The 24,166-nt window shown below is 34.9% G+C and overlaps 2 protein-coding genes across 6 annotated transcripts in view; one reads left to right on the top strand and one right to left on the bottom strand.

Annotated features, from left to right (window-relative positions):
• Nucleotides 1–24,166, top strand: part of EMC4 (ER membrane protein complex subunit 4) — a 101,234-nt gene that overhangs the window by 19,384 nt on the left and 57,684 nt on the right. The window lies entirely within an intron of this gene.
• KATNBL1 (katanin regulatory subunit B1 like 1) overlaps nt 15,156–24,166 on the bottom strand; it is a 40,582-nt gene continuing 31,571 nt past the window's right edge. For 3 of the 5 annotated variants that reach the window (XM_036887559.2, XM_057488643.1, XM_036887560.2), the window contains exons 5-10: nt 21,041–21,159; nt 20,211–20,261; nt 20,032–20,121; nt 19,597–19,686; nt 18,684–18,777; nt 15,156–17,211 (exon numbers count right to left, since the gene is read on the bottom strand). In XM_036887559.2, the coding sequence (XP_036743454.1) occupies nt 17,179–17,211; nt 18,684–18,777; nt 19,597–19,686; nt 20,032–20,121; nt 20,211–20,261; nt 21,041–21,159 (477 nt within the window). In that variant the 3' untranslated portion in view covers nt 15,156–17,178. The remainder of the gene's footprint in view (nt 17,212–18,683; nt 18,778–19,596; nt 19,687–20,031; nt 20,122–20,210; nt 20,262–21,040; nt 21,160–24,166) is intronic. The other 2 variants (XM_057488644.1, XM_057488645.1) reach the window with 2 other exon arrangements.

Genomic DNA, 24,166 nt, shown 5'->3' with positions numbered 1-24,166 from the left:
TACATTAGTTTCAGGTGTACAACATAGTGATTCAATATTCATATACATGACAATTCTAGGTACCAGCTATCACCATACCAAGCTGTTACAATATCTTGACTATATTCCTTATGCTATACATTACATCCCGGTTACTTATTTATTTTACCATTGGAAGTCTGTCCTTTTTTTTTTTTTTTTTTTGTGAGGGCATCTCTCATATTTATTGATCAAATGGTTGTTAACAACAATAAAATTCTGTATAGGGGAGTAAATGCTCAATGCACAATCATTAATCCACCCCAAGCCTAATATTCGTCAGTCTCCAATCTTCTGAGGCATAACAAACAAGTTCTTACATGGAGAACAAATTCTTACATAGTGAATAAGTTACATAGTGAACAGTACAAGGGCAGTCATCACAGAAACTTTCGGTTTTGCTCATACATTATGAACTATAAACAGTCAGTTCAAATATGAATACTCATTTGATTTTTATACTTGATTTATATGTGAATACCACATTTCTCTCTTTATTATTATTATATTTAATAAAGTGCTGAAGTGGTAGGTAGATACAAGATAAAGGTAGAAAACATAGTTTAGTGTTGTAAGAGAGCAAATGTAGATGATCAGGTGTGTGCCTGTAGACTATGTGTTAATCCAAGCTAGACAAGGGCAATAATACATCCACGTATGCAGAAGATTTCTCTCAGAACGGGGGGGGGGGGTGAGGTTCTAAGCCTCACCTCTGTTGATCCCCAATTTCTCACCTGATGACCCCCCTGCGACTGTGCCTGTCTTAGGTTGTTTCTCCCTTGAGGAATCTTACCCGTCTCTGGCTAACCAGTCATCTTCCGGGGCCATACAGGGAAATGTAAAGTTGGTGTAAGAGAGAGAGAAGCCTTATTGTTTGAAATGGTTAGCTTTTTATTTCTTTGCATATTTATGCCCTGTAGCTTCTATGCCCAGCATTTGTCTTGAGGTATCTTTACCACTTGGAAGAATTATGATACTCAGTAAATTTGATATGAGGCACGAATTCTATTTAAGGGTTGTAATTAGGAAGGAAGAAGAAAAGCTATAGAAGTAGCAGGTGGAAGAAAACATGGGACGATTGATTATTTCTTTGACATATCTTCTTGTAGAGTAACTTCAGCATGTATAGGTTTTAAGCTACTACTTAAATTGCGCACACACATTAACATAATAGGAGTATAGTTACATAACCAAAGCATACCTGTAATTACCAGCCATCTCCAGTGAAACCAAGAAAACCAGTTAGGCACCTTAGGCATTTGTGAAAACTTATCTATGATATGGTGGATATTGTCCAACTGAACTTGAACAGTCTGAGAGAAATCAGACAAATTAAAACAACCCATTCCTGGGGAATGTTCACATCCCTTACGTTCTTTTAGCAGTAAATAGTCTGTAGTTGTAAGATTTTGGAGCGCTACAATTTGCACTTCTCCTAATTCTTGGTTGAGTTCCAACAGTATAGATCCAGTCAAATTTGTTGTTTTACTGTATGCACAGGCCAGCTTAGATATCTCCTTCTTCATTCCCATGGCAAGTCCAGGAACTGGTGGGTTGAGTGCATCTACAGCTGTAGCAGTGCGTGGATCTTTGTTGGGGTTTTTTGATGATCATCTTCTGGCATGAGTCTTCCAGAGAGTGCTGATGTTGGAAGTTCTTTTTCATATCATATCTTAGTTCATTTTCGGGGTAGCCCAATTAGGCTTTGATCCTCTGTATAAACACAAACAGACCCTTTGCCTACACTTTTATATGCCCTTTATACCCTTGTGTAGAACTCATTGGAGGTTACCACACAGGAACTGCCCCTTTTTTTTTTTTGTATCACTAATCTACACTTACATGACGAATATTATGTTTACTAGGCTCTCCCCTATACCAGGTCCCCCCCACAAACCCCCTTAGAGTCACTGTCCATCAGCATAGCAAAATGTTGTAGAATCACTACTTGCCTTCTCTGTGTTGTACAGCCCTCCCTTTTCTCCTACCCCCCCATGCATGCTAATCTTAATACCCCACCCCACTACTTCTCCCCGCCTTATCCCTCCCTACCCACCCATCCTCCCCAGTCCCTTTCCCTTTGGTACCTGTTAGTCCATTCTTGAGTTCTGTGATTCTGCTGCTGTTTTGTTCCTTCAGTTTTTCCTTTGTTCTTATATTGCACAGGTAAGTGAAATCATTTGGTATTTCTCTTTCTCCACTTGGCTTGTTTCACTGAGCATAATACCCTCCAGCTCCATCCATGTTGCTGCAAATGGTTGGATTTGCCCTTTTCTTATGGCTGAGTAGTATTCCATTGTGTATATGTACCACATCTTCTTTATCCATTCATCTATTGATGGACATTTAGGTTGCTTCCAATTCTTGGCTATTGTAAATAGTGCTGTGATAAACATAGGGGTGCACTGATCTTTCTCATACTTGATTGCTGCATTCTTAGGCTAAATTCCTAGGAGTGCAACTCCTGGGTCAAATGGTAAGTCTGTTTTGAGCATTTTGATGTACCTCCATACTGCTTTCCACAATGGTTGAACTAACTTACATTCCCACCAGTAGTGTAGGAGGGTTCCCCTTTCTCCACAGCCTCGCCAACATTTGTTGTTGTTTGTCTTTTGGATTGTGGCAATACTTACTGGTGTGAGGTGATACCTCATTGTAGTTTTAATTTGCATTTCTCTGATAATTAGCGATGTGGAGCATCTTTTCATGTGTCTGTTGGCCATCTGTATTTCTTTTTTGGAGAACTGTCTGTTCAGTTCCTCTGCCCATTTTTTAATTGGGTTATTTGTTTTTTGTTTGTTGAGGCATGTGAGCTCTTTATATATTCTGGACGTCAAGCCTTTATCGGATGTGTCATTTTCAAATATATTCTCCCATACTGTAGGGTTCCTTTTTGTTCTATTGATGGTGTCTTTTGCTGCACAGAAGCTTTTCAGCTTAATATAGTCCCACTTATTCATTTTTGCTGTTGTTTTCCTTGCCTGGGGAGATATGTTCAAGAAGAGGTCACTCATGTTTATGTCTAAGAGATTTTTGCCTATGTTTTCTTCCAAGAGTTTAATGGTTTCATGACTTACATTCAGGTCTTTGATCCATTTTGAGTTTACTTTTGTATATGGGATTAGACAATGGTCCAGTTTCATTCTCCTACATGTAGCTGTCCAGTTTTGCCAGCACCATCTGTTGAAGAGACTGTCATTTCGCCAGTGTATGTCCATGGCTCCTTTATCAAATATTAATTGACCATATATGTCTGGGTTAATGTCTGGATTCTCTAGTCTGTTCCATTGGTCTGTGGCTCTGTTCTTGTGCCAGTACCAAATTGTCTTGATTACTATAGCTTTAAAGTAGAGCTTGAAGTTGGGGAGTGAGATCCCCCCTACTTTATTCTTCTTTCTCAGGATTGCTTTGGCTATTCGGGGTCTTTGGTGTTTCCATATGAATTTTTGAATTATTTGTTCCAGTTCATTGAAGAATGTTGCTGGTAGTTTCATATGGATTGCATCAAATCTGTATATTGCTTTGGGCAGGATGGCCATTTTGATGATATTAATTCTTCCTAGCCACGAGCATGGGATGAGTCTCCATCTGTTAGTGTCTCCTTTAATTTCTCTTAAGAGTGACTTGTAGTTTTCAGAGTATAAGTCTTTCACTTCTTTGGTTAGGTTTATTCCTAGGTATTTTTTTTTTTATGTAATTGTGAATGGAATTGTTTTCCTGATTTCTCTTTCTGTTGGTTCATTATTAGTGTATAGGAAAGCCACAGATTTCTGTGTGTTGATTTTGTATCCTGCAACTTTGCTGTATTCCAATATCAGTTCTAGTAGTTTTGGTGTGGAGTCCTTAGGGTTTTTTATGTACAATATCATGTCATCTGCAAATTGTGACAGTTTAACTTCTTCTTTACCAATGTGGATTCCTTGTATTTCTTTGTTTTGTCTGATTGCCGTGGCTAGGACCTCCAGTACTATGTTAAATAACAGTGGAGAGAGTGGGCATCCCTGTCTAGTGCCTGATCTCAGAGGAAATGCTTTCAGCTTCTCGCTGTTCAATATAATGTTGGCTGTGGGTTTATCATAGATGGCCTTTATTATGTTGAGGTACTTGCCCTCTATTCCCATTTTGCTGAGAGTTTTTATCATGAATGGATGTTGAACTTTGTCAAATGCTTTTTCAGCATCTATGGAGATGATCATGTGGTTTTTGTCTTTCTTTTTGTTGATGTGGTGGATGATGTTGATGGACTTTCGAATGTTGTACCATCCTTGCATCCCTGGGATGAATCCCACTTGGTCATGGTGTATGATCCTTTTGATGTATTTTTGAATTCGGTTTGCTAATACTTTGTTGAGTATTTTTGCATCTACGTTCATCAGGGCTATTGGTCTGTAGTTTTCTTTTTTGGTGGGGTCTTTGCCTGGTTTTGGTATTAGGGTGATGTTAGCTTCATAGAATGAGTTTGGGAGTATCCCCTCCTCCTCTATTTTTTGGAAAACTTTAAGGAGAATGGGTATTATGTCTTCCCTGTATGTCCGATAAAATTCCGAGGTAAATCCATCTGGCCCGGGGGTTTTGTTCTTTGGTAGTTTTTTCATTACCGCTTCAGTTTCGTTCCTGGTAATTGGTCTGTTTAGATTTTCTGTTTCTTTCTGGGTCAGTCTTGGAAGGTTGTATTTTTCTAGGAAGTTGTCCATTTCTCCTTGGTTTCCCAGCTTGTTAGCATATAGGTTTTCATAGTATTCTCTAATAATTCTTTGTATTTCTGTGGGGTCCGTCGTGATTTTTCCTTTCTCGTTTCTGATACTGTTGATTTGTGTTGACTCTCTTTTCTTTTTAATAAGTCTGGCTAGAGGCTTATCTATTTTGTTTATTTTCTCAAAGAACCAGCTCTTGGTTTCATTGATTTTTGCTATTGTTTTATTCTTCTCAATTTTATTTATTTCTTCTCTGATCTTTATTATGTCCCTCCTTCTGCTGACCTTAGGCCTCATTTGTTCTTCTTTTTCCAATTTCAATAATTGTGACATTAGACCATTCATTTGGGATTGTTCTTCCTTTTTTAAATATGCTTGGATTGCTATATACTTTCCTCTTAAGACTGCTTTTGCTGTGTCCCACAGAAGTTGGGGCTTAGTGTTCTTGTTGTCATTTGTTTCCATATATTGCTGGATCTCCATTTTGATTTGGTCATTGATCCATTGATTATTTAGGAGCGTGTTGTTAAGCCTCCATGTGTTTGTGAGCTTCTTTGCTTTCTTTGTACAGTTTATTTCTAGTTTTATGCCTTTGTGGTCTGAAAAGTTGGTTGGTAGGATTTCAATCTTTTGGAATTTTCTGAGGCTCTTTTTGTGGCCTAGTATGTGGTCTATTCTGGAGAATGTTCCATGTGCACTTGAGAAGAATGTATATCCCGCTGCTTTTGGATGTAGAGTTCTATAGATGTCTATTAGGTCCATCTGCTCTACTGTGTTGTTCAGTGCTTCCGTGTCCTTACTTATTTTCTGCCTGGTGGATCTATCCTTTGGGGTGAGTGGTGTGTTGAAGTCTCCTAGAATGAATGCATTGCAGTCTATTTCCCCCTTTAGTTCTGTTAGTATTTGTTTCACATATGCTGGTGCTCCTGTGTTGGGTGCATATATATTTAGAATGGTTATATCCTCTTGTTGGACTGAGCCCTTTATTATTATGTAGTGTCCTTCTTTATCTCTTACTTTCTTTGTTTTGAAGTCTATTTCGTGTGTTATTAGTACTGCAACCCCTGCTTTCTTCTCGCTGTTGTTTGCTTGAAATATGTTTTTCCATCCCTTGACTTTTAGTCTGTACATGTCTTTGGGTTTGAGGTGAGTTTCTTGTAAGCAGCATATAGATGGGTCTTGCTTTTTTATCCATTCTATTACTCTGTGTCTTTTGATTGGTGCATTCAGCCCATTAACATTTAGGGTGACTATTGAAAGATATGTACTTATTGCCATTGCAGGCTTTAAATTCGTGGTTACCAAAGGTTCAAGGTTAGCCTCTTTAGTATCTTACTGCCTAACTTAGCTCGCTTATTGAGCTGTTATACACACTGTCTGGATATTCTTTTCTTCTCTCCCTTCTTATTCCTCCTCTTTGATTCTTCATATGTTGGGTGTTTTGTGCTGTGCTCTTTCTAGGAGTGCTCCCATCTAGAGCAGTCCCTGTAAGATGTTCTGTAGAGGTGGTTTGTGAAAAGCAAATTCCCTCAGCTTTTGTTTGTCTGGGAATTGTTTAATCCCACCATCATATTTGAATGATAGTCGTGCTGGATACAGTATCCTTGGTTCAAGGCCCTTCTGTTTCTTTGTATTAAATATATCATGCCATTTTCTTCTGGCCTGTAGGGTTTCTGTTGAGAAGTCTGATGTTAGCCTGATGGGTTTTCCTTTATAGGTGACCTTTTTCTCTCTAGCTGCCTTTAACACTCTTTCCTTGTCCTTGATCTTTGCCATTTTAATTATTATGTGTCTTGGTGTTGTCCTTCTTGGATCCTTTCTGTTGGGGGTTCTGTGTATTTCCGTGGTCTGTTCGATTATTTCCTCCCACAGTTTGGGGAAGTTTTCAGCAATTATTTCTTCTTAGATACTTTCCATCTCTTTTCCTCTCTCTTCTTCTTCTTCTTCTGAAACCCCTATAATACGGATATTGTTCCTTTTGGATTGGTCACACAGTTCTCTTAATATTGTTTCATTCCTGGAGATCATTTTGTCTCTCTCTATGTCAGCTTCTATGCATTCCTGTTCTCTGGTTTTAATTCCATCAATGGCCTCTTGCATCCTATCCATTCTGCTTATAAACTCTTCCAGAGTTTGTTTCATTTCTGTGATCTCCTTTCTGGCATCTGTGATCTCCCTCTGGACTTCATCCCTTTTCTCTTGCATATTTCTCTGCATCTCTGTCAGCATGTTTATGATTCTTATTTTGAATTCTTTGTCAGGAAGACTGGTTAGGTCTGTCTCCTTCTCTGGTTTTGTCTCTGTGATCTTTGTCTGCCTGTAGCTTTGCCTTTTCATGGTGATAGGAATAGTTTGCAGTGCTGGGACGAGTGACGGCTGCAAGAACTTCCCTTCTTGTTGGTTTGTGGCCCTCCTCTCCTAGGAGAACAGCGCCCTCTAGTGGCTTGTGCTGGGCAGCTGCGCGCAGACAGGGTTTCTGCTTCCTGCCCGGCTGCTATGGAGTTTATCTCCGCTGTTGCTGTGGGCGTGGCCTGGCTCGGGCAACTGCTCCAAAGTGGTGGAGTAGCGTTGGAGGGGGAACAGCTGGGAGGCTATTTATCTCCATAAGGGGCCTCCCTGCTCCCTGCAGCCCAGGGGTTAGGGTGCCCAGAGATCCCCGGATTCTACTTCTGGATTGTGTCCCGCCGTGTCCCTTTAAGACTTCCAAACAGCGCTCGCCAAAACAAAACAGCAGCCAAAAAAAAAAAAAAAAATGGTCGCTTGCTTTTCTGGTGTCCTCCGGCGCCAGGCCACAGGTGCCCACTCACTGTTCTTGCTGCCGTGTTTCCGTAGTATTGGGGTCCCTATCCCTTTAAGGCTTCCAAAAAGCACTCGCCAAAACAAAACAGCAAAAAAAAAAAAAAAAAAAGAAAAAAATTGGTCGCACGCTTTTCTTATGTTCTCTGGCGCCCGGCCTCCGGTGCCTGCTCACTGTTCTTGCTGCCCTGTTTTCCTAGTATCCAGGGCCCCCTGCGCACATACTGTGTCTGGGCCTGGATGGCTGGGGCTGGGTGTTTGGCAGTCTTGGGCTCCGTCTCCCTCCCGCTCTGCCTATTCTTCTCCCGCCGGGAGCTGGGGGGATGGGCGCTCGGCTCCCGCCGGGCGGGGCTTGTATCTTACCCCCTTCGCGAGGCGCTGGGTTCTCTCAGGTGCGGATGTGGTCTGGATATTGTCCTGTGTCCTCTGGTCTTTATTCTAGGAAGGGTTATCTTTGTTATATTTTCATAGATATATGTGGTTTTGGGAGGAGATTTCCACTGCTCTACTCACGCCGCCATCTTCCGCCCCCCTAATATAAAGAATGAATATCATCCATCTAATTTAGAAATAAACACGGATAGCCAATATATACACAAAACACCCTCTTCAACTTTACTTGAGTTTTGATTATAAAGCTGGGAGGGACTTAGCAACACCAGGGCAAATAGCTTCCTTCTTCTGCAGACAGTCATATAGTAAAAAGTAACATAGAACATAAAGAAAATAACTTTTAAATGTTCAATATACTACCTTATGTACTTGAGTGTGAAAAGTTGCAAAGTTATTCCCAAAAGCATGGTTTTAGGGTCACAGTACATTTAGGATTTTAGAACTCTTTGAGGACGGGGACTGTACCTAACCTTTGTGCTTAACATCAACAAGCACACAGCAAGTGATCTGTTGATTATGGGCAGCCTTCACTACCTCAACCAGTTGAATCTTATTACCCAATGGGCATCTGGTAGCTTAATGCTGCCTCTGTTTAGCATCAGGAAATAATGTTATGAATAGAGAACTTTAGACATAGCCTCAATCATACTTATTAGTATTTATTGGGACATAAAACCACCTTCTCAGTTTTCCAATAAAAGTGTTGAGAAACTTATCTGAAAGATGACTTTTAGAGATCTGTATAATCAGAAAGATTAACAGAAGAAATTTGTATTAGTCTAAATGGAAGAAAAAAAATGCCATAGATTCAAATTGTTTTAAAACACATCTTTATGTAGATTTAAACACTTGTTAACAACTTAATTGTTGAATGTTGAACCAAATGTTTCTTTGGTATCTGTGAACATGTGGCTTAAAATGGTTATATATATATTTATATGTGTGTGTGTGTGTGTATGTACATTTCCAAACTGTCCAAATGTTACAATTTACTCATATCACTGCTAATAAATACTGCAAGGATATACTTGAGGAAGTTTTCTCTTCTATATAGCCAGCTGTTGCTTTTTTCTTAAAAGATGGATCAAGAGATAATAATAGTACACATGAAATTCATACCACATGTGATATGACAAATGGGGTTATGCCAGCTGCTACAAGCTCATGGAAGCTTTGTGTATTTTATAAATATCTTTTAATTAAAGTATTTGATTTCAAAGATACAATATACTTCCTCAAATATTACACAAGTCAGCTGCTGAATTAACACTTAAAAGCACTTTTTATGTGATTTAAACACAAAATTTACAACTGAGTCCTCCCATATCAACTTGTATTTTCAAAGAATTATTAGTACCACTACCTAATAAAGATAACAGAAAAAGAAGTCATGTTATTTTCATTTAGTTCAAATTACAAAAGTATATTATCTGTCCAAGAAAATCTTGAAAGATATATTGTGTAATACTATTCTAAAACATTAGCTATTTTCTAGAAGCTACACCAAACAGGTCAATTATTATACTCACTGTAACTTCCACTATTTAATTCCAAACTTGTATCAATATTTAAGTAATGCATTTACAGAAAATTACTTTACGTAATTTTGCCAGAGAAATTTTTAAAGCAAACTTTTGCTGCTTCATATTCTGAAAGATTTGTAGAATGAAGTCATTACAAACATTACATGGATTTTGACAAAGCAGAAATGGTTAAAATTATTAGACTTAAGGCAATAATAATATGGCCCTGAATCAATACTATCAGATATTCTTAAAAGTCTAACATGTTAGGTTTGTTTTAGTTGCTATATAGTCACCTTTAAAAACTAATTTTATCTTTATTTTTTACAGTTTGTAAAAGACAAAAAAAATCTACACAAAATAATGGAGTATTTAAAATTATTAATCAGAAGGGTACTAACAATTTCTGTTGATTTGTTTTGTTATTAGTAGGTTTAGTAAGTATGAGTCAAAACAAAATTATACCAGGTAAAATCACCAATTACTTTATAAATGTGGAGAATAAAGATTATTGTCCTTTAAACAAACATTTCAGTGGTTCTTTGTGAAAACAACCCAATATAAAGTGTGATCGAAAGAGTTGATGCAGGTCAAGGATTTTTGCCTGGTTAGTAATGTTAACAACACAAAAATGCTATAGAGAGTGATCATTATTCAGTAAGTCCTTAGCGCAAACATTTGTAAGAAAATTTCCTTCCCTTTATCTACACAAAGATATAACAATTATGGTTGATTATAGCACAGGATAATATTCATTTTTTTTTATGAGTGTATGTGTATAAAATCATTAGCTTTTACCTACCTGTTACTATTATTCACCATTATTTTTTTCACCATTTCTAGCATTAAGTGAGTTTCTTCCAAGATGGAATGCAGTGATTACTTTTAAAGGAAGAATATAGCATCTAGAGAACAATTATTTAGGCAGAAGAAAAAAATTATTTGGTTAGAAACACCTCATTAAATAAACGCTTTACAGAAGATGCTTTGAGAGATTAGGAATGGACTTATCCAGATGAAGTGAATCTTAAAAATCAATTGTAGTTCTACACTGACTCAATATTCATAGACTTGCTTAATGTTATGTTATTTTACAAATAAGGACTCAGCTACTATTTACTTAGAAAGCTTTTTGATGGCTAGAGGACATACACCACAGTGTAAGTTGGAATTTTGTTCCTAAATAGGAGCACTTAAACCTATGTGTTCTTTTCAAAATAAAAAAATATATTGCTTTTCCTTATAAGCCCTCTTCCTAACACTTAAAAAAAATTAGGTAATGATTAGCAAAGGTCAAAGAAAACAGAATTCTATATTGAGAAGTCTTCAACAGTACTTCTCAAATATTTTTTTGGCCTCTTACAATTTTCCCAAATGAAATTAAGGTACTGCTCAGAACATAGAGCTTTAATTTAATAGGGAAAAGTTTTTCAGTTACCATTTCTAGTGTATGGAAAGTAGGGAACAACATGCCAAATATCAGTATGGGTAATATGAGTCCATTTGCATTAAAAATATGCACACACAAAGAGGAAAATATGGAAGGATAGACACTTGTTCTGCCAGGTGGATGACATTATGGGTATTTAATTTTCTTCTTTTTACTATTCTAATTTTCAGAAATAGGCATGAACTACTTCAGAAACTTAAAAAAGGGACTTAAAGTAAAAGACACTATATCTCACATGACTTTCAATTAGTTTAAAGTAGAAACACAAAACACCAAAGTGAGTGCCTCAATTCTAAGAAAATTTATGTATATTTTACACATTATACAAAATATTGTAATTTTACTCTTTGTAGATGGTCGTCACTCGCATGGATCTTGTGTGGAATGTAGAAACCATAGAATAAACAAATATAACCTTTAAGAATCAAATACATTTTAGCTAAGATTTTATTTTGTTGTAGTATCAACTTCTATAAGTTACTTTCCTAAAACACAGAGAAGAAAACTGATTAATTCTAGAACTACTCACTGTTAGCTGTTACGCTATCACAAATAACTTTGGATTATTAAAGTACTTCCTTGTACAATGTATGGCCAGAGATGCCACATCCTTGCATTTTATTCCTAAGAATTAAATGCCTACTACTTGCCAGGCTTATGCTATGTACTGGGGATGTGACAGAGAATACAATCTCTGGCCTCATGGGAGGACAGATAATAAGCAATTACAAAACAATGATAAGCAGTGTTAAGAGAAGAACAGGATTGAGATTCAAGTGTGTAGCACTGTAACAGCCTAACAGGTTTCAGGGAAGGCTTCCCAGAGGAACTGTGTTTAAGCTGAGATTGGAAGGCTAAGAAGGTGATAAACGGGAGAACCTGAGAGAGAAGAGCATTCAGGCAAACAAACCATTTGCAGGGAAAGTGTAATGTTTTCCAGAAACAGGAACAAGTTTATTCTAGCTGGAACATTGGGAGCTGAGCGAAGGATGTGTTATCAAGATTGTAAATCATACTGTGTAGACTCTCTCCTAAGAGGCCTTAATGAGTGACATGGTAAATGTGTGCTTTATAGACTACTCTGGGGCAGCGTGCGTGGAGAATAGGTTACAGAGATGGAGGACCAATGCCAGAGAGACCAGACAGAAGGCTGCTGGAATACCGAACACCAAGATAGAGGCAGGAGAGGTGGAGAAGTGTAGAAAGATCAGAGAAATTTAGGGGGTTGCACCAACAGGATTTGATGAGCGATTTAGAGATGATTCAAAAGTTTGTGACTTAATATTATCATTGATATTAGAAGTATCCAATGATAATAGAAACCCAGGACCCAGGCAACTTTTTTTTCTCCCTGTGGGTGTTGGGGGATAGAGTTGATGCAGCAGAGGTGGCAAATGAGATCAATTATGGATATACTGAATTTAAGATGTCTTAGCTATCCCAATGAATGTTTACATTAGGCAACTGGATATAAAGTTTATGAGCTAAGAGGTTGAGAGCAAGATATGTATTTGAGAATGATAAACATACAATTCAATGTTTGCCCAACATTAGAAAAAACACATGTATATTTATCAACCAAAAATTGGCCTCCCTTCCACCCCCAAAATGAGAACAATTAATGTAGATAGTAAAGGAGTCCATGGGAATAAACAATGTTTCTCAGGGTAATGGTAGAGAGAAGAAACCTTAAAACAGAAGTTTAGATAGTAGAGAACACCAACGTCTAAGAGACAGGCAGAGAAGGCTTCAAGAGAAGAGAACTGAAAAGTGAGTGGGTTCTCCCCTTTACTGACTTCTTATCATCTAAGTAAGAGAAAAGGAATCTGGATGCTTAAGGGGAAAAGATGAGCTTCTTCCAAATGTAATGTAAGCATTAGAACCTGCCTTAAAGAAAGGTATTAACCTTCATTTTTTTCTGCTGTTGTTGAGACTAAGCTACAGGTATGGAGAGGAACTGGTGAGTGTACTTCAAGGCAAGTCAGAGGTGAAGTAGGTCCTCATTCACCTGTTCAACTAATTTTATACAAAGAGTTAATTAAGTTTTTTCTTTTCTTTCCTTCTTTCATTATAAAACGAAAGTAGAAAAGCAAATGGATGCTATGTGCTTTTGACTTCTGGAAGGTGAGGTCTAATTCCAATCCAGGCTCCATGTTGCAGGTTTGGTTCATAAATGCGACAGAGTAATTCTATCAAGTCAGTGTATTGCAGGACTTCTACAACACTTCCTTGCCCTAGAAAATACTTTGGACCAATTCTTCTTTGCTTTGGTGTAAATCCATAGTGTCAGAGTCTTGGCCAGGTCCAGGACGTTTGAAATAAAAAAAAGAAAATCCTGATTTACATATGAATGAAAATACAGAATACCGTAAAGCATAAGAATCAACACTAGTTCAAGTGTATTTGGGGGCTGAATCCTTATCCAGACTCCTGGCATCTTCCATCTGAAAACTTCATAGTTCAAAGAATTCTGTATATCAAAGTAATAATACATAACAAGCTTTGCTATGAAAACAGTGGCAGCTGTGGGGCTGCCCTTCCACAGAACTACTGTTACACAGTAATTATATCTTTTTGTATGTTATGATTAATTACAGTCTCTAAGAGAAAATCCTGTGGTATATACTATGTTTCATTTGTAGCTGTGCTTAATTTTTCCTGAAGTTTGATTTTAGCAGATATTGTTAAGTCAATGATCTGACCCAGAGAAAATTAAAATGACTATAATATTTTAAATATTATTATGAGGACAGTATTGGAAAGTATATGATATGCAGGATTTCCTTTTATTCTTATACTTGGCATGGTCACTAAATCAATCAAGCTATATTACAAATTAGAAGCATACAGTGCCTGGGCATGAACTTTTTATTCTATATTCCTGTTACTGAATAAAAAAGGAGAGGGAATAATGTGTCACAAAGTTTTATGACCATTTTCATAGTTAGAAGAATTAGAAATTAAGGGAGAAACAGTAACATAGGAGTAAAAAGCTGCTAACAAATGTTCAGCAATACTATTTCCATCTGAAGTAGTCCAGAACATAAAGTCCGTATTTAAAGTTAAGTAGTGCATCCAAATGGATCACTCCAGTTTAGTCAGCTGCTTTAATATTTTGTCTTATCTCAACAAAGGCAACCTGAAGCTTCTATTTTGTTCCTAAATAGGAATAAAGATAACTGGGAATGACTACCATAATATTAACTAAAATTTTGATGTTTCAAACCCCTTAATTAAACTTAAGTAAACATTTAAATGATTTCTATTACCAGCATTTAATAGCTAATAGTTATTACTGTTATCCATAAATGTTAATTACATCAACAACTTGCCAAATATAGAAATGTTCTAAGTTTAAGAAAATTACTACTTCAAAGTCCAGAAATACAGCTTTGAACTCATACAACCATTTTTAAGGTTAGGGCATGACAGGTACCAAGTATGTTTAGAGGCATTAGGATTTAACTCCTCAGCAGCCATTAAAGTTCAGTACTAATATTAATGATTCCCCAAAGTGGATATTTATATCCAATTTTCATATCTCAAGATTCATGTAAATAATCTGTGTCAATTACCTTTGAAATTACTGCCAAAAAATTAACTTTAAAAACCACCTGGATAATTCTTGCTTCCTAACTTTTAACCCTTATTCTAATCATGATCACTCATTACAAAATCCAGTCACTTTCTGCCTAGAATTACTTGATTATAACCATCTATCACCTCAATAAACAACCTGTCCCTAGGCTTGTGAAGTAGAGAAAACCTGAAGTAGAAGAGGTAAAAAGGCATAGAGACCTCAGCTCTGTATACTGTTTAATAGCACAGCAAAAATGAGCAATGACAGATAGTAATTGTCCTAATTAGGTCAATAAAACAGCCAAAATACTTTGTAGACACTTTCTTTGGCTCTTTCTGGAGATTAACACTGTTATGATTAAACAGCATGAGAAGAGCTTAATAGCAACTGAAGTGTTCAACGATATTTATGCAGGAATCTAAAAATCACCGCATGCTAATCATAACTCAGTAACTGAGGTAGGTACTAAAGTAAACTGTGAAGGCCAAGAACAGAAATGAGGAGTGTGTGAATATTTGTAAGCTAAAGACAATGCTGCCTTATATAGTTCCTAGTAAATAAAACGAAGTTTTATTACTTTTCTTCAACAAACCCAAACTTAGGCACAGGAACTCTTTATTAACAGGATAATACCATTCCTTACTATGTATCATTTATATTTGTACTTAAGTTTTACTGAAGTTTGAGTTATTGAAACTTGATTTTTGAAAGATACTGTTTAATCAATGATCTTACCCAGAGAAAATTACAGTGCCATAGTATTTTAGGTACATCTTAAATACTAGATTTCAAGTCTGCCCTATGACATACACCAAGTATCTGAGTTATCTTCCTGTTTGAGGTGAAGGGTTTATGCTAAGATGGTTTACACACCGTCTTCCTGGTGACCAAGAGTTGAATTTCTTAAGAGAAGATAAAATATGTAGCCATGAATAGTTCTCTGTGTGTGTGTGTTAAGTTCATCAATCTATAAAACGACTGAACTGTCCTTAGCCTCATTAGCACCATGCTGCAACTGAGCTAACTGGTTCAAACTATTAGATAAGACAGTGATAATTCAAGGAATAGGAACAAAGAAATATCCTATTTCATCATCTTAATGTTTCACAGAGATGACACAGGCTTATGATTCAAATTCCCACCTCCTGAAAAACAACTTCTTAAATAACTCTCATATCACAGAAGTGCAGTAATCTGAAGTTATTGTAGTCTAAAGATTTAAGAAAATAAACAATCACTACAGTTGATGCTCACTCTGAGGAATACATAGCTATATGAAATACTGCTACATAAAAATAGAACTCAGTGAAAGACAACATTTTTAAAACAAGAAAGATGTTCGTTTGGGATTTATATCAGTAGTGGCTAAATAGATAAATGCTAAAGATTTACATTCATGTACTTGAAGATTATTGCAGAGTAATTCGATTACTAAAAATCTTTGCTCAGATACCTTTCACAATTATTAAAGATGAGATGATGTACAAAACCACCAACAGTGATATTTAAACCCTAATCACTTTCAAGGTAAGATATAACAGCTGTTAACACATTCCAGAAGTGGGTTCACTGACACCAAAAATGAATTAAAAAAAAAAAAGACCTCATACAGTCTGCTGGCATTCATACCAATTAGAGGAGGTAGTAATATAAAGTGTTGGAATTTAAAATACAAAGTCAGTACTAATTGTAAACATTTAGAAAGCATGGTATATAATTCTTTAAAACATATGTAGTAAAAAAGAATTAGAATTCATATAAAGTCAGAATTTAAAAAAGCAATAATTAGAAATATTTAGTGAATTTACTCAAATGAAAGAAGTGTAAATGATACAGAACTGAAAATATTAGAAATCTACATACAATAAAAAGTGAATATAAATTAGCCAACTCCATGGACATTTCCAGTTAAGCATTCATACAAATACATGTTAACCTTTTTCTTTTATATAGGAATAACATATACATACATGACATGATGAGTCTGGGGAAAAAAATCGGAGATACTAAAAATAGTCTCAAGTTTTAAAAATGCTGTTTTTTTAACAACATTCTACATGAATGGAAACCCCTGATTTAATTCCATGATTTTATCATGCCAGAAGCATGGCTGGTTTAAAATTTTTTTAAACAGGTATTGGTATCATACATATTGGCTTATAATTAAGGCATTTTGTATACACAATATCTCAGTGCAGACAAAAAACTTTTAGTATAGATTATTTGCTATTACATTTTAAACTTTCAAAGTCTTTTCAACATAATAGCTGCGTACATTTAAGTGTTTTCTTATATATAAAACACAATCTTAAAAAAAGTAATGATGATTGGTCTTTGTGATTCCTAGTAATAAGTCCTGTCTTTCTTTTTTTTTCACATAATATAAATTATATTCTTATACAGGATTGCATTAAGACCCAGTAGTTCTTAAACAATGTTACCAAATAACCATATAAATCCCAAGCGCAGCAAAGGTGAACAATCTTCATAGTGCACTTTCACCTCTTTAAAGTTGAAGCTGCTCCTTTTGGATATTTTTCCACTTCAATGTGAAGTAGATTACAGGATTTCATTAGTGGTTTAGTTATGTGGCTTTTTAAAGAAGAAAAAAAATGCTTTTGATTTCTTCCACAGTTCACAGTTCTCAGGTGAGACATTTAGGGAAAATCATATAGTCCAGGGATGTTTGAAGAACCAAATGCTCTTTAGTAGATGAAGTGTCTCTCAATGCAACTGCAATAAATAAGCATCTACATCCTTAGAAAATAAAATAAAAACATTTCATTAGCCAGTAGAGTAAATACACAAATACATGCCTCATTTTCTTCTCCCTTTTTGGTACTTGATTTGTCTAGTTTCCCTTTGTGACCTTTTGAGGGAAAAGATGTCTTACTCAAATTTTACCTGCATTTGTTTATTTGCTGATTAAAGGTTTTTGGTTCCTGTGATCAAATACCTCAGCAAGATCATTAATTCATTCATAGTGATTCCTTCAGTGTTATAAGAAACTCTAGGCCAGCTTGATGATAGCCTTTCTGATTTCTACCCTCAAAAAATTACAGCTGAGGTTGTTGTAAAAGAGGTTTTTCTCACAGCTTAAGGAACTTCATATAACTTTTCATCACTCAATATTGTTTTCAGTAATACAGTATCTTAAGGTCATGTTCATAATTAAGTTTCTCCCTTTATAAAAATTTACAATTAAAAGCAAATTTTTAAGGAAACAATTTTTCAGTATTACTACCAAGAATACAAGGTGCCTCCTGAACAAGGTGATGATGTATCATGCTGTAAAAGTATTCCATTTGCTATCAACTTTTACTTCCTTTCCCCCATTATCAAAAGAAAACAAACTACAACAAAAAACTTCTGAGAAATTGATTTCTGTTTATTAAGATTTTCATCAAGAATTCTACAGGGTAAAATTATATATAGTGTAACATCCTTGCTTGACACATAATTTTGCCCTTTTTTCCTCAATGGTATCTAAGAAGAATTTTACCAGTAAGTCCATGACAAAAATCCTCTTATTTACAATACTATATTTTTTTAAACAAAGAATGCTTTTGTATTTCTGGCTAATGCCTAATTATGAAATGAGTATGCCCAGTAAAACAGTGAAAATATTTCTCTATGATTTTTTCCTATAATTATATTTTAACTACCCAATGTTTCCTGGAGTATAAATATTAAAATCCAAACACTCGTAATGTATCTTTTCCTTTAAGAGACAAACAGATAAATAAAGAATAATGTCAAATTCATACTGTGATTTGAAGTTTACTTTCCCAAAAACCACGACATTAGCAAAAGCCAAGTAAATTATTAACACCCCAAAACCATTTGATTCTGTTCCTTACCTCTTGCTTTCTGAGTGTCATTGTCTGTTTTCAGATGTCTTCCTAAGCTGGATTCAGAACTTTTCCTCATATATTTTTCTCTAATTGGAACAAGGTCATTAAATGCCCTCTAGCACATTATTTCTATGTCTCTTTCTGAAACACATTCAATGGCTAATTCCTGTGTTCCCTGACAACGTCATATTCATGTTCAGGGTATCTTAAGCATATATAAATATGAAAATGACTTTGAACTTTATTAGAATAGTACTGAATTGGATATTTGAAAAGCTCATTCACTTATGAATGCATAATACTAATATAATATTATTACTAATTTTTAATTAAGCTTAAACGTAGATTTTAAGATTAAGCTGAAATAAAGATTACCTTAGCTATATTGCCAGTATATCCTGGAACCAAAGTAAGATGGTTTTCCTGTTCCCACAATCTGCTTAATTGTTGTTTTAGAATCTGAATATTTCTAGAAGAAAAGAATTAAAAATATAAATATAGCAGGATATGGCTTTGGTAGTAGTAAGTATACTTAAAGTTTAAAATTTTTCAAATATTTATCAGGTGAAAATTATACCATTTGAAGTCATGCAACTCTTTAAAATAGCAAATGCCAACCACGGCAATTTAAGATTACTTGGTTGGTAAAGCCACTAAGAAAACCACTGGGCATTTGGAGCATTTGGACAGCTTGTTCTTGGGTATGAAGTGGGAAAATTTTGAGATCCTTGAAAGAAAATTATGGACTTTAAGAAGACTGATGGTAGATATTTTTGGGGGGTTTCATGATAATCTGGCTCATTTGGTAGAATACTCACACATTTTCACATCAAGGCAAACTGACCACATCAAATTATGCTAACAGTGTAGCTTTTAGAATTGTAATAATCCATACTGATTCTCAGGTTAATGTCTAGGTAGCCATTAACTTGAGAATGCCTCCATTCCTGTGCCTTAATACTTACTCCACTAAAGGCCATCTCTTTTTCTCTCCCTTACTCATAATGGCTATAAGGGTTAAACCACTCCTGTGCTTTTTCCTCCTAAAATGAAAAGTAGGCTTCTAGCAGAACAAGAGATACAGTGGGTTCCTAGTCTGTGGAATTCAACTTCCATGTGTAATTTTTACATATGAATATCATTCCCATTTAATATTTCTCTGAAAATGGAAGAGAATATATATACTGATGATCATGATGATCATGGAATAAAAATTATCACCTTTAATCAAGCTGCTTTTCTGAAAAATATTTTAGTAGAATGAATTTATTTTTAAAGGTATACTCACCCATCATTTATAATTTCTGTTTTGGATGACAGTTCTGACCACCACCTTTTTATGACTGCTTGAAGCCAGTTTAAACCAACTATTATGTATCTGAAATGACATTTTATAACCAAATTCAAGTGTTTTCATCCAAGAAGTCTTTACAAAAGATGATATATCTCCTCCCATCAAAAAAACACATATACTGAGGATTCCCCTTAAAAATTTTATTTTACTACTTTCACAAAACTATACTTTATGTAACTTGTTTATAGATGCTTTTGTAATTGTTCTTTAGTCAATTCATACTCTTTTCCTAATTGGACTATAAGCTCCTTAAATACTGAAACCATTTTATGTCTCATAGAGCTCAATCTACCACTATGCACCCACAAGGCACAAAATCAAGGATATTTAAAGAAAAAAAAATGAACTGAGATTCAGATTAGCACTTACTCTTCAAATTTGCTTTTAAGTAGGGACTTTACTAGAGGCAACAAGTCTACACAGCAGCCAAGTGAGATATATTGTTTTTCTTCCTGTAAACTAAAATAAATACTAAGTTATAAAAATACAAACAGGCCCTAATTTATCTCTCTTTAAACCTATTTTTTTCTGAAAAATATTCTTTTTACCTATTGGTGAGCACAGGAAGGCAATCCACCACAACTCCAAGGTCTTCTATCCTGTGGGTACAAAACTGCTTAGACAGCTGATTTCCTTATTTACTTTCATATTAAAACCTTCACACTGCTTTTGAGAAATCCACTCATTCAACAAATGATCTGAGAATCTATGATGAGCCAGATGCCTGGAACACAGCAGCGAATAGAGAGATAGGGCTTGTATTTCAGAATATGTGTGAGTATAGGGGGTGGGAGAAGGCAAAGACAGATAATAAACAAGTAAAATATTTATTTCATAAATATTTTATAGCATATTTATAAAATATAAATATTTTATAGCAAGATGATAAATGCTATGGAGAAAAATAAACAGGAAAGAGAGAGATGGGGGGTGAAAAAATATGTATTTTTAAACAAGGTGGTCAAGGAAGGCCTCACTGCGGTTAACATTTGAGAAGAGACTTGAATACACTGAGGAGGTAAGGCTTAAATTTTTCACTCAAAGGTGATTCTTAAAAGGTTAGCTTTCCCATACTGTATCTCTCAGTTTTATAACGAAATCTGCAATCAACTTTTTCCCTCCATCTTTTGGAGAATATGGTTCCTAAGAACCACCACCTGGTTCTCTCTCTCAGTTTTATAGATAGGAAACTTAGAGAAGCTTTGTTCAATCTGGTAATACACATGATTTTCTGTATTTTGCTAACTTAGACTCGTGATGAATGTAATTTAAAACATATCTGCTACTGAAGCTAAACATAGGAAGCTTAAAATTTTAGCTAGTGTAACAAAAAAAAGAGGTACGTCTAGATTACACAATGGAAATTACTTTAACTTACCTCACCAAATAAGCTACAAGTTCACTTATGCTTCTTTTTCTCCAGAAAGTTAAAGCTACATTCAATCTCAAATTCCTGCTGAACAAAACTTGTGCCATTGTCTCATGGTCCTGAGAAACCTGAAAGACAGTTATCTAATTTGTTAAGAAATACATTGACACACGGCATGAAACCACTTTTTTCAATTAAACTATCTGGTAGATGTATTTTAGAATTATGCAAAGGTGATTTATTGGCCCACTTAAAAGAATAATGCAGTTGAGCATCATAAACAATCTGAATAAATTTAAATTTAGTACCTGGTAACTTTTTACAAGAACTTTTTATTTGCTGCCATTTTCCTTCTATATCTCAGTAATTTTAGCACACCTACAAACCTAAGACTTGATTTATAATGTGGATTAAAGGAAAAAAACATATAGGCTAGTCATTACCAACTGAACAGAATGAGAAGAGAATCACAAAAATTCTCTCTGTGTCAAGTATTTATATTTATTCATTCATTTTTTCTACATTATAAAGTAATTTTGCCTGTTGTGAAAAGTTTAAATAGCACAGAACTGTATCAAATGAAAAGTGAATACTCTCTATGAAAGCATCTAACATCACTCCTCAGAAGTGATCACAGTTAACAGGCTGGTATGTATATTTTCAAACTATATTCTAGACAAAGACAGATTAGGTAGATGTAAAACTAAAATATTACACTATCAACATTTTTTAAAACCTTGTTTTTTCACTTACATATTATGAAGATTTTTCAGTGTCAAAACACAGACCTACCTTGTTTTTAAAAAGCAATTACATATTCTCCAGTCTTTATGTGTCATAATTTACTTAGATTGATTCTATAGGTTTTTCCCTATTAAAACTATGCATCAATGAACATCCTTATGTATATAAATATGTGTCTTGTACAAATACTTCCATAGGATTAAGTTTAGAATTGAAACAGCTAGATCAACTTTTTAAACTAACAGATTAAGATAATTCATATACCATAAAATATACTCACTTAAAATGTACAGTTCAGTCATTTTTAGTGCATTCTTGGAATTGTGCAATCATCACCATTATCAATTTTAGAGTATTTTTGTTACCCTCAAAAGAAACCCTGGGCTCTGCTCTATTCTTCCCTCTCTACAGCCTCTGGCAACCATTAATCTACTGTCTGTCTCCGTAACTTTACCTAACCTAGAGAGTTCATACAAATTAAAGCATATAATATGTGGCCTTTTATAGTGTGGCTTCCTTCACACAGCATAATGTTTTCAAGGATTATACATGGCGTAACATATGTTGGTATTTTACTCCTTAATGGTCAAATGATATTCCATTATATGGATCTATGGCATTTTGTTTATCCACACATCACTTGAAGGACATTTGGATTGTTTCCACTTTTGGCTATTATGAATGTTTTATGAACATTTGTTTATAAGTATCTGTGTGGACAGGTTTTCAATTCTCTTTGGTAAATACCTAGGAGTGGATCTGTGGGACAAAAAGTTACAGATATTTGAACTCTGACAAAATAATATGGCACCACTTTTAGATTTAGGTTTTTATAGAAGGCACTAATCAATCAGGAAAAAAGGTTTGAAACAACAAAAGAACAATCAATAAACCTAATAGTTAAGTGTGAAGTTGAAGGATTGTGAAAAGTAGTTAAAATGAGAGTAAAGTAAAAAAGAGGGTCTTGAAAAAATGTCTCACTGTGGCACTAATCCAAATGTATGATTTTTTTTTGTGCACACTTGCACTCAGAATGTTTATTCCCTCAGTTCAACTGGAAAACCAACCTAGGTCCAATGTAGGCCAGATTTCTGTGATATAGTCATATATATGATTTTCGGCTTTAGGGTATGCAGTTTCCTTGATTATCTAGTTAGTGTTGGCCTCCTCCCTTCTGTAATTACATGAAAATAGGGGCACCAACCAAGCTATCTCCTCAGAGCCTACAGAATGCATTATACAGCAGGAAGCCCTAAATAAATATCTATGAATAAATTAATAAGGCAATGATTCTCTTTAACACTAAGGTTGAATTACCATCCTATTATCCAGGGCTCATGATAATTCACTATTAAATAAAATTCTCCTTGCTCAGTCTTTTTTCATAGATACTATATTTACTTTCTTCACTTGTAGTATCACTAACAGATCTATTACTCTAAAATTTTATTTTTACAAGTTCTTATTTTTACAACACTTTACTGGCAAATAGAATCTTCTTTTGTATCATTTCGTTATGGTTTTAGTCAACAACACTTATTTTCTACCTTTATTCTTATTTACTTATAATTATCTTAAATCTGAGGCTTATTTTCATTCATCTACATACTTATGACCGTTTTAATTTGAGGTTTTTTTTTTCCTGCTTGAATGCCTCAGAAAATGCTTTCAAACTGTCATGACAGACAGAAACAACACTAAATTTACCAATCCACAGTTAAAGAATCAAGGTACGTTCAAGTAATATAATGTTGTGTATACACTAAAAAATTGTAGAAGTATTATTTAATTACATGGTAAAGTATCTAAATTTTACTTAATATGAAAATCAAGTTATTAAACTATGTTACAACATGAAGAGAAAAGGTACATCAAAAATTTAATACTATTATTTCCAAATGTTGAGATTATGGATAATATTTTCTTTTGGTTTTACTTTCCACAACATATACAATAAACATGTAATAATAACTATTATAAACTCATATATGTGTACTTATAAATTTTTATGAAACTACTTCAAATAACTTTTTTGAAAAATTTATTTTGAGGTATAATTTACATACTATAAAATTCACATGTTTCAAGTAATTCAATGATTTTTAATAAATTTATTGAGTTTGCAACCATCATCACAATCCAGTTTTAAAATATTTCCATCACCCCAAAAAAATATTCCCTTGAGCCTATTCAAAAAACTAATTTTGCCTGAGCCAAAAGAGCAGCAAACTTGCTGAACAAAGCTTCCACTGGCAGTTTTGAGAACCCAACAAAATGTGCCTGGATAAGTGGCTTTGGTGGGCCACTTTTAAGGCAAGATATCTTCTTTCCCCTTCCTTTAAATCTTCTAGCCAACTTGCCAGTCTGGATTTTTATAGTACCTTATCAAAT

This window comes from Manis pentadactyla, chromosome 11 (genome assembly GCF_030020395.1).
Source record: "Manis pentadactyla isolate mManPen7 chromosome 11, mManPen7.hap1, whole genome shotgun sequence".
NCBI classification, from domain to species: domain Eukaryota; kingdom Metazoa; phylum Chordata; class Mammalia; order Pholidota; family Manidae; genus Manis; species Manis pentadactyla.
Note: the sequence above shows the minus strand (reverse complement) of the source record. Positions and strands in the feature narration are given on the sequence as shown.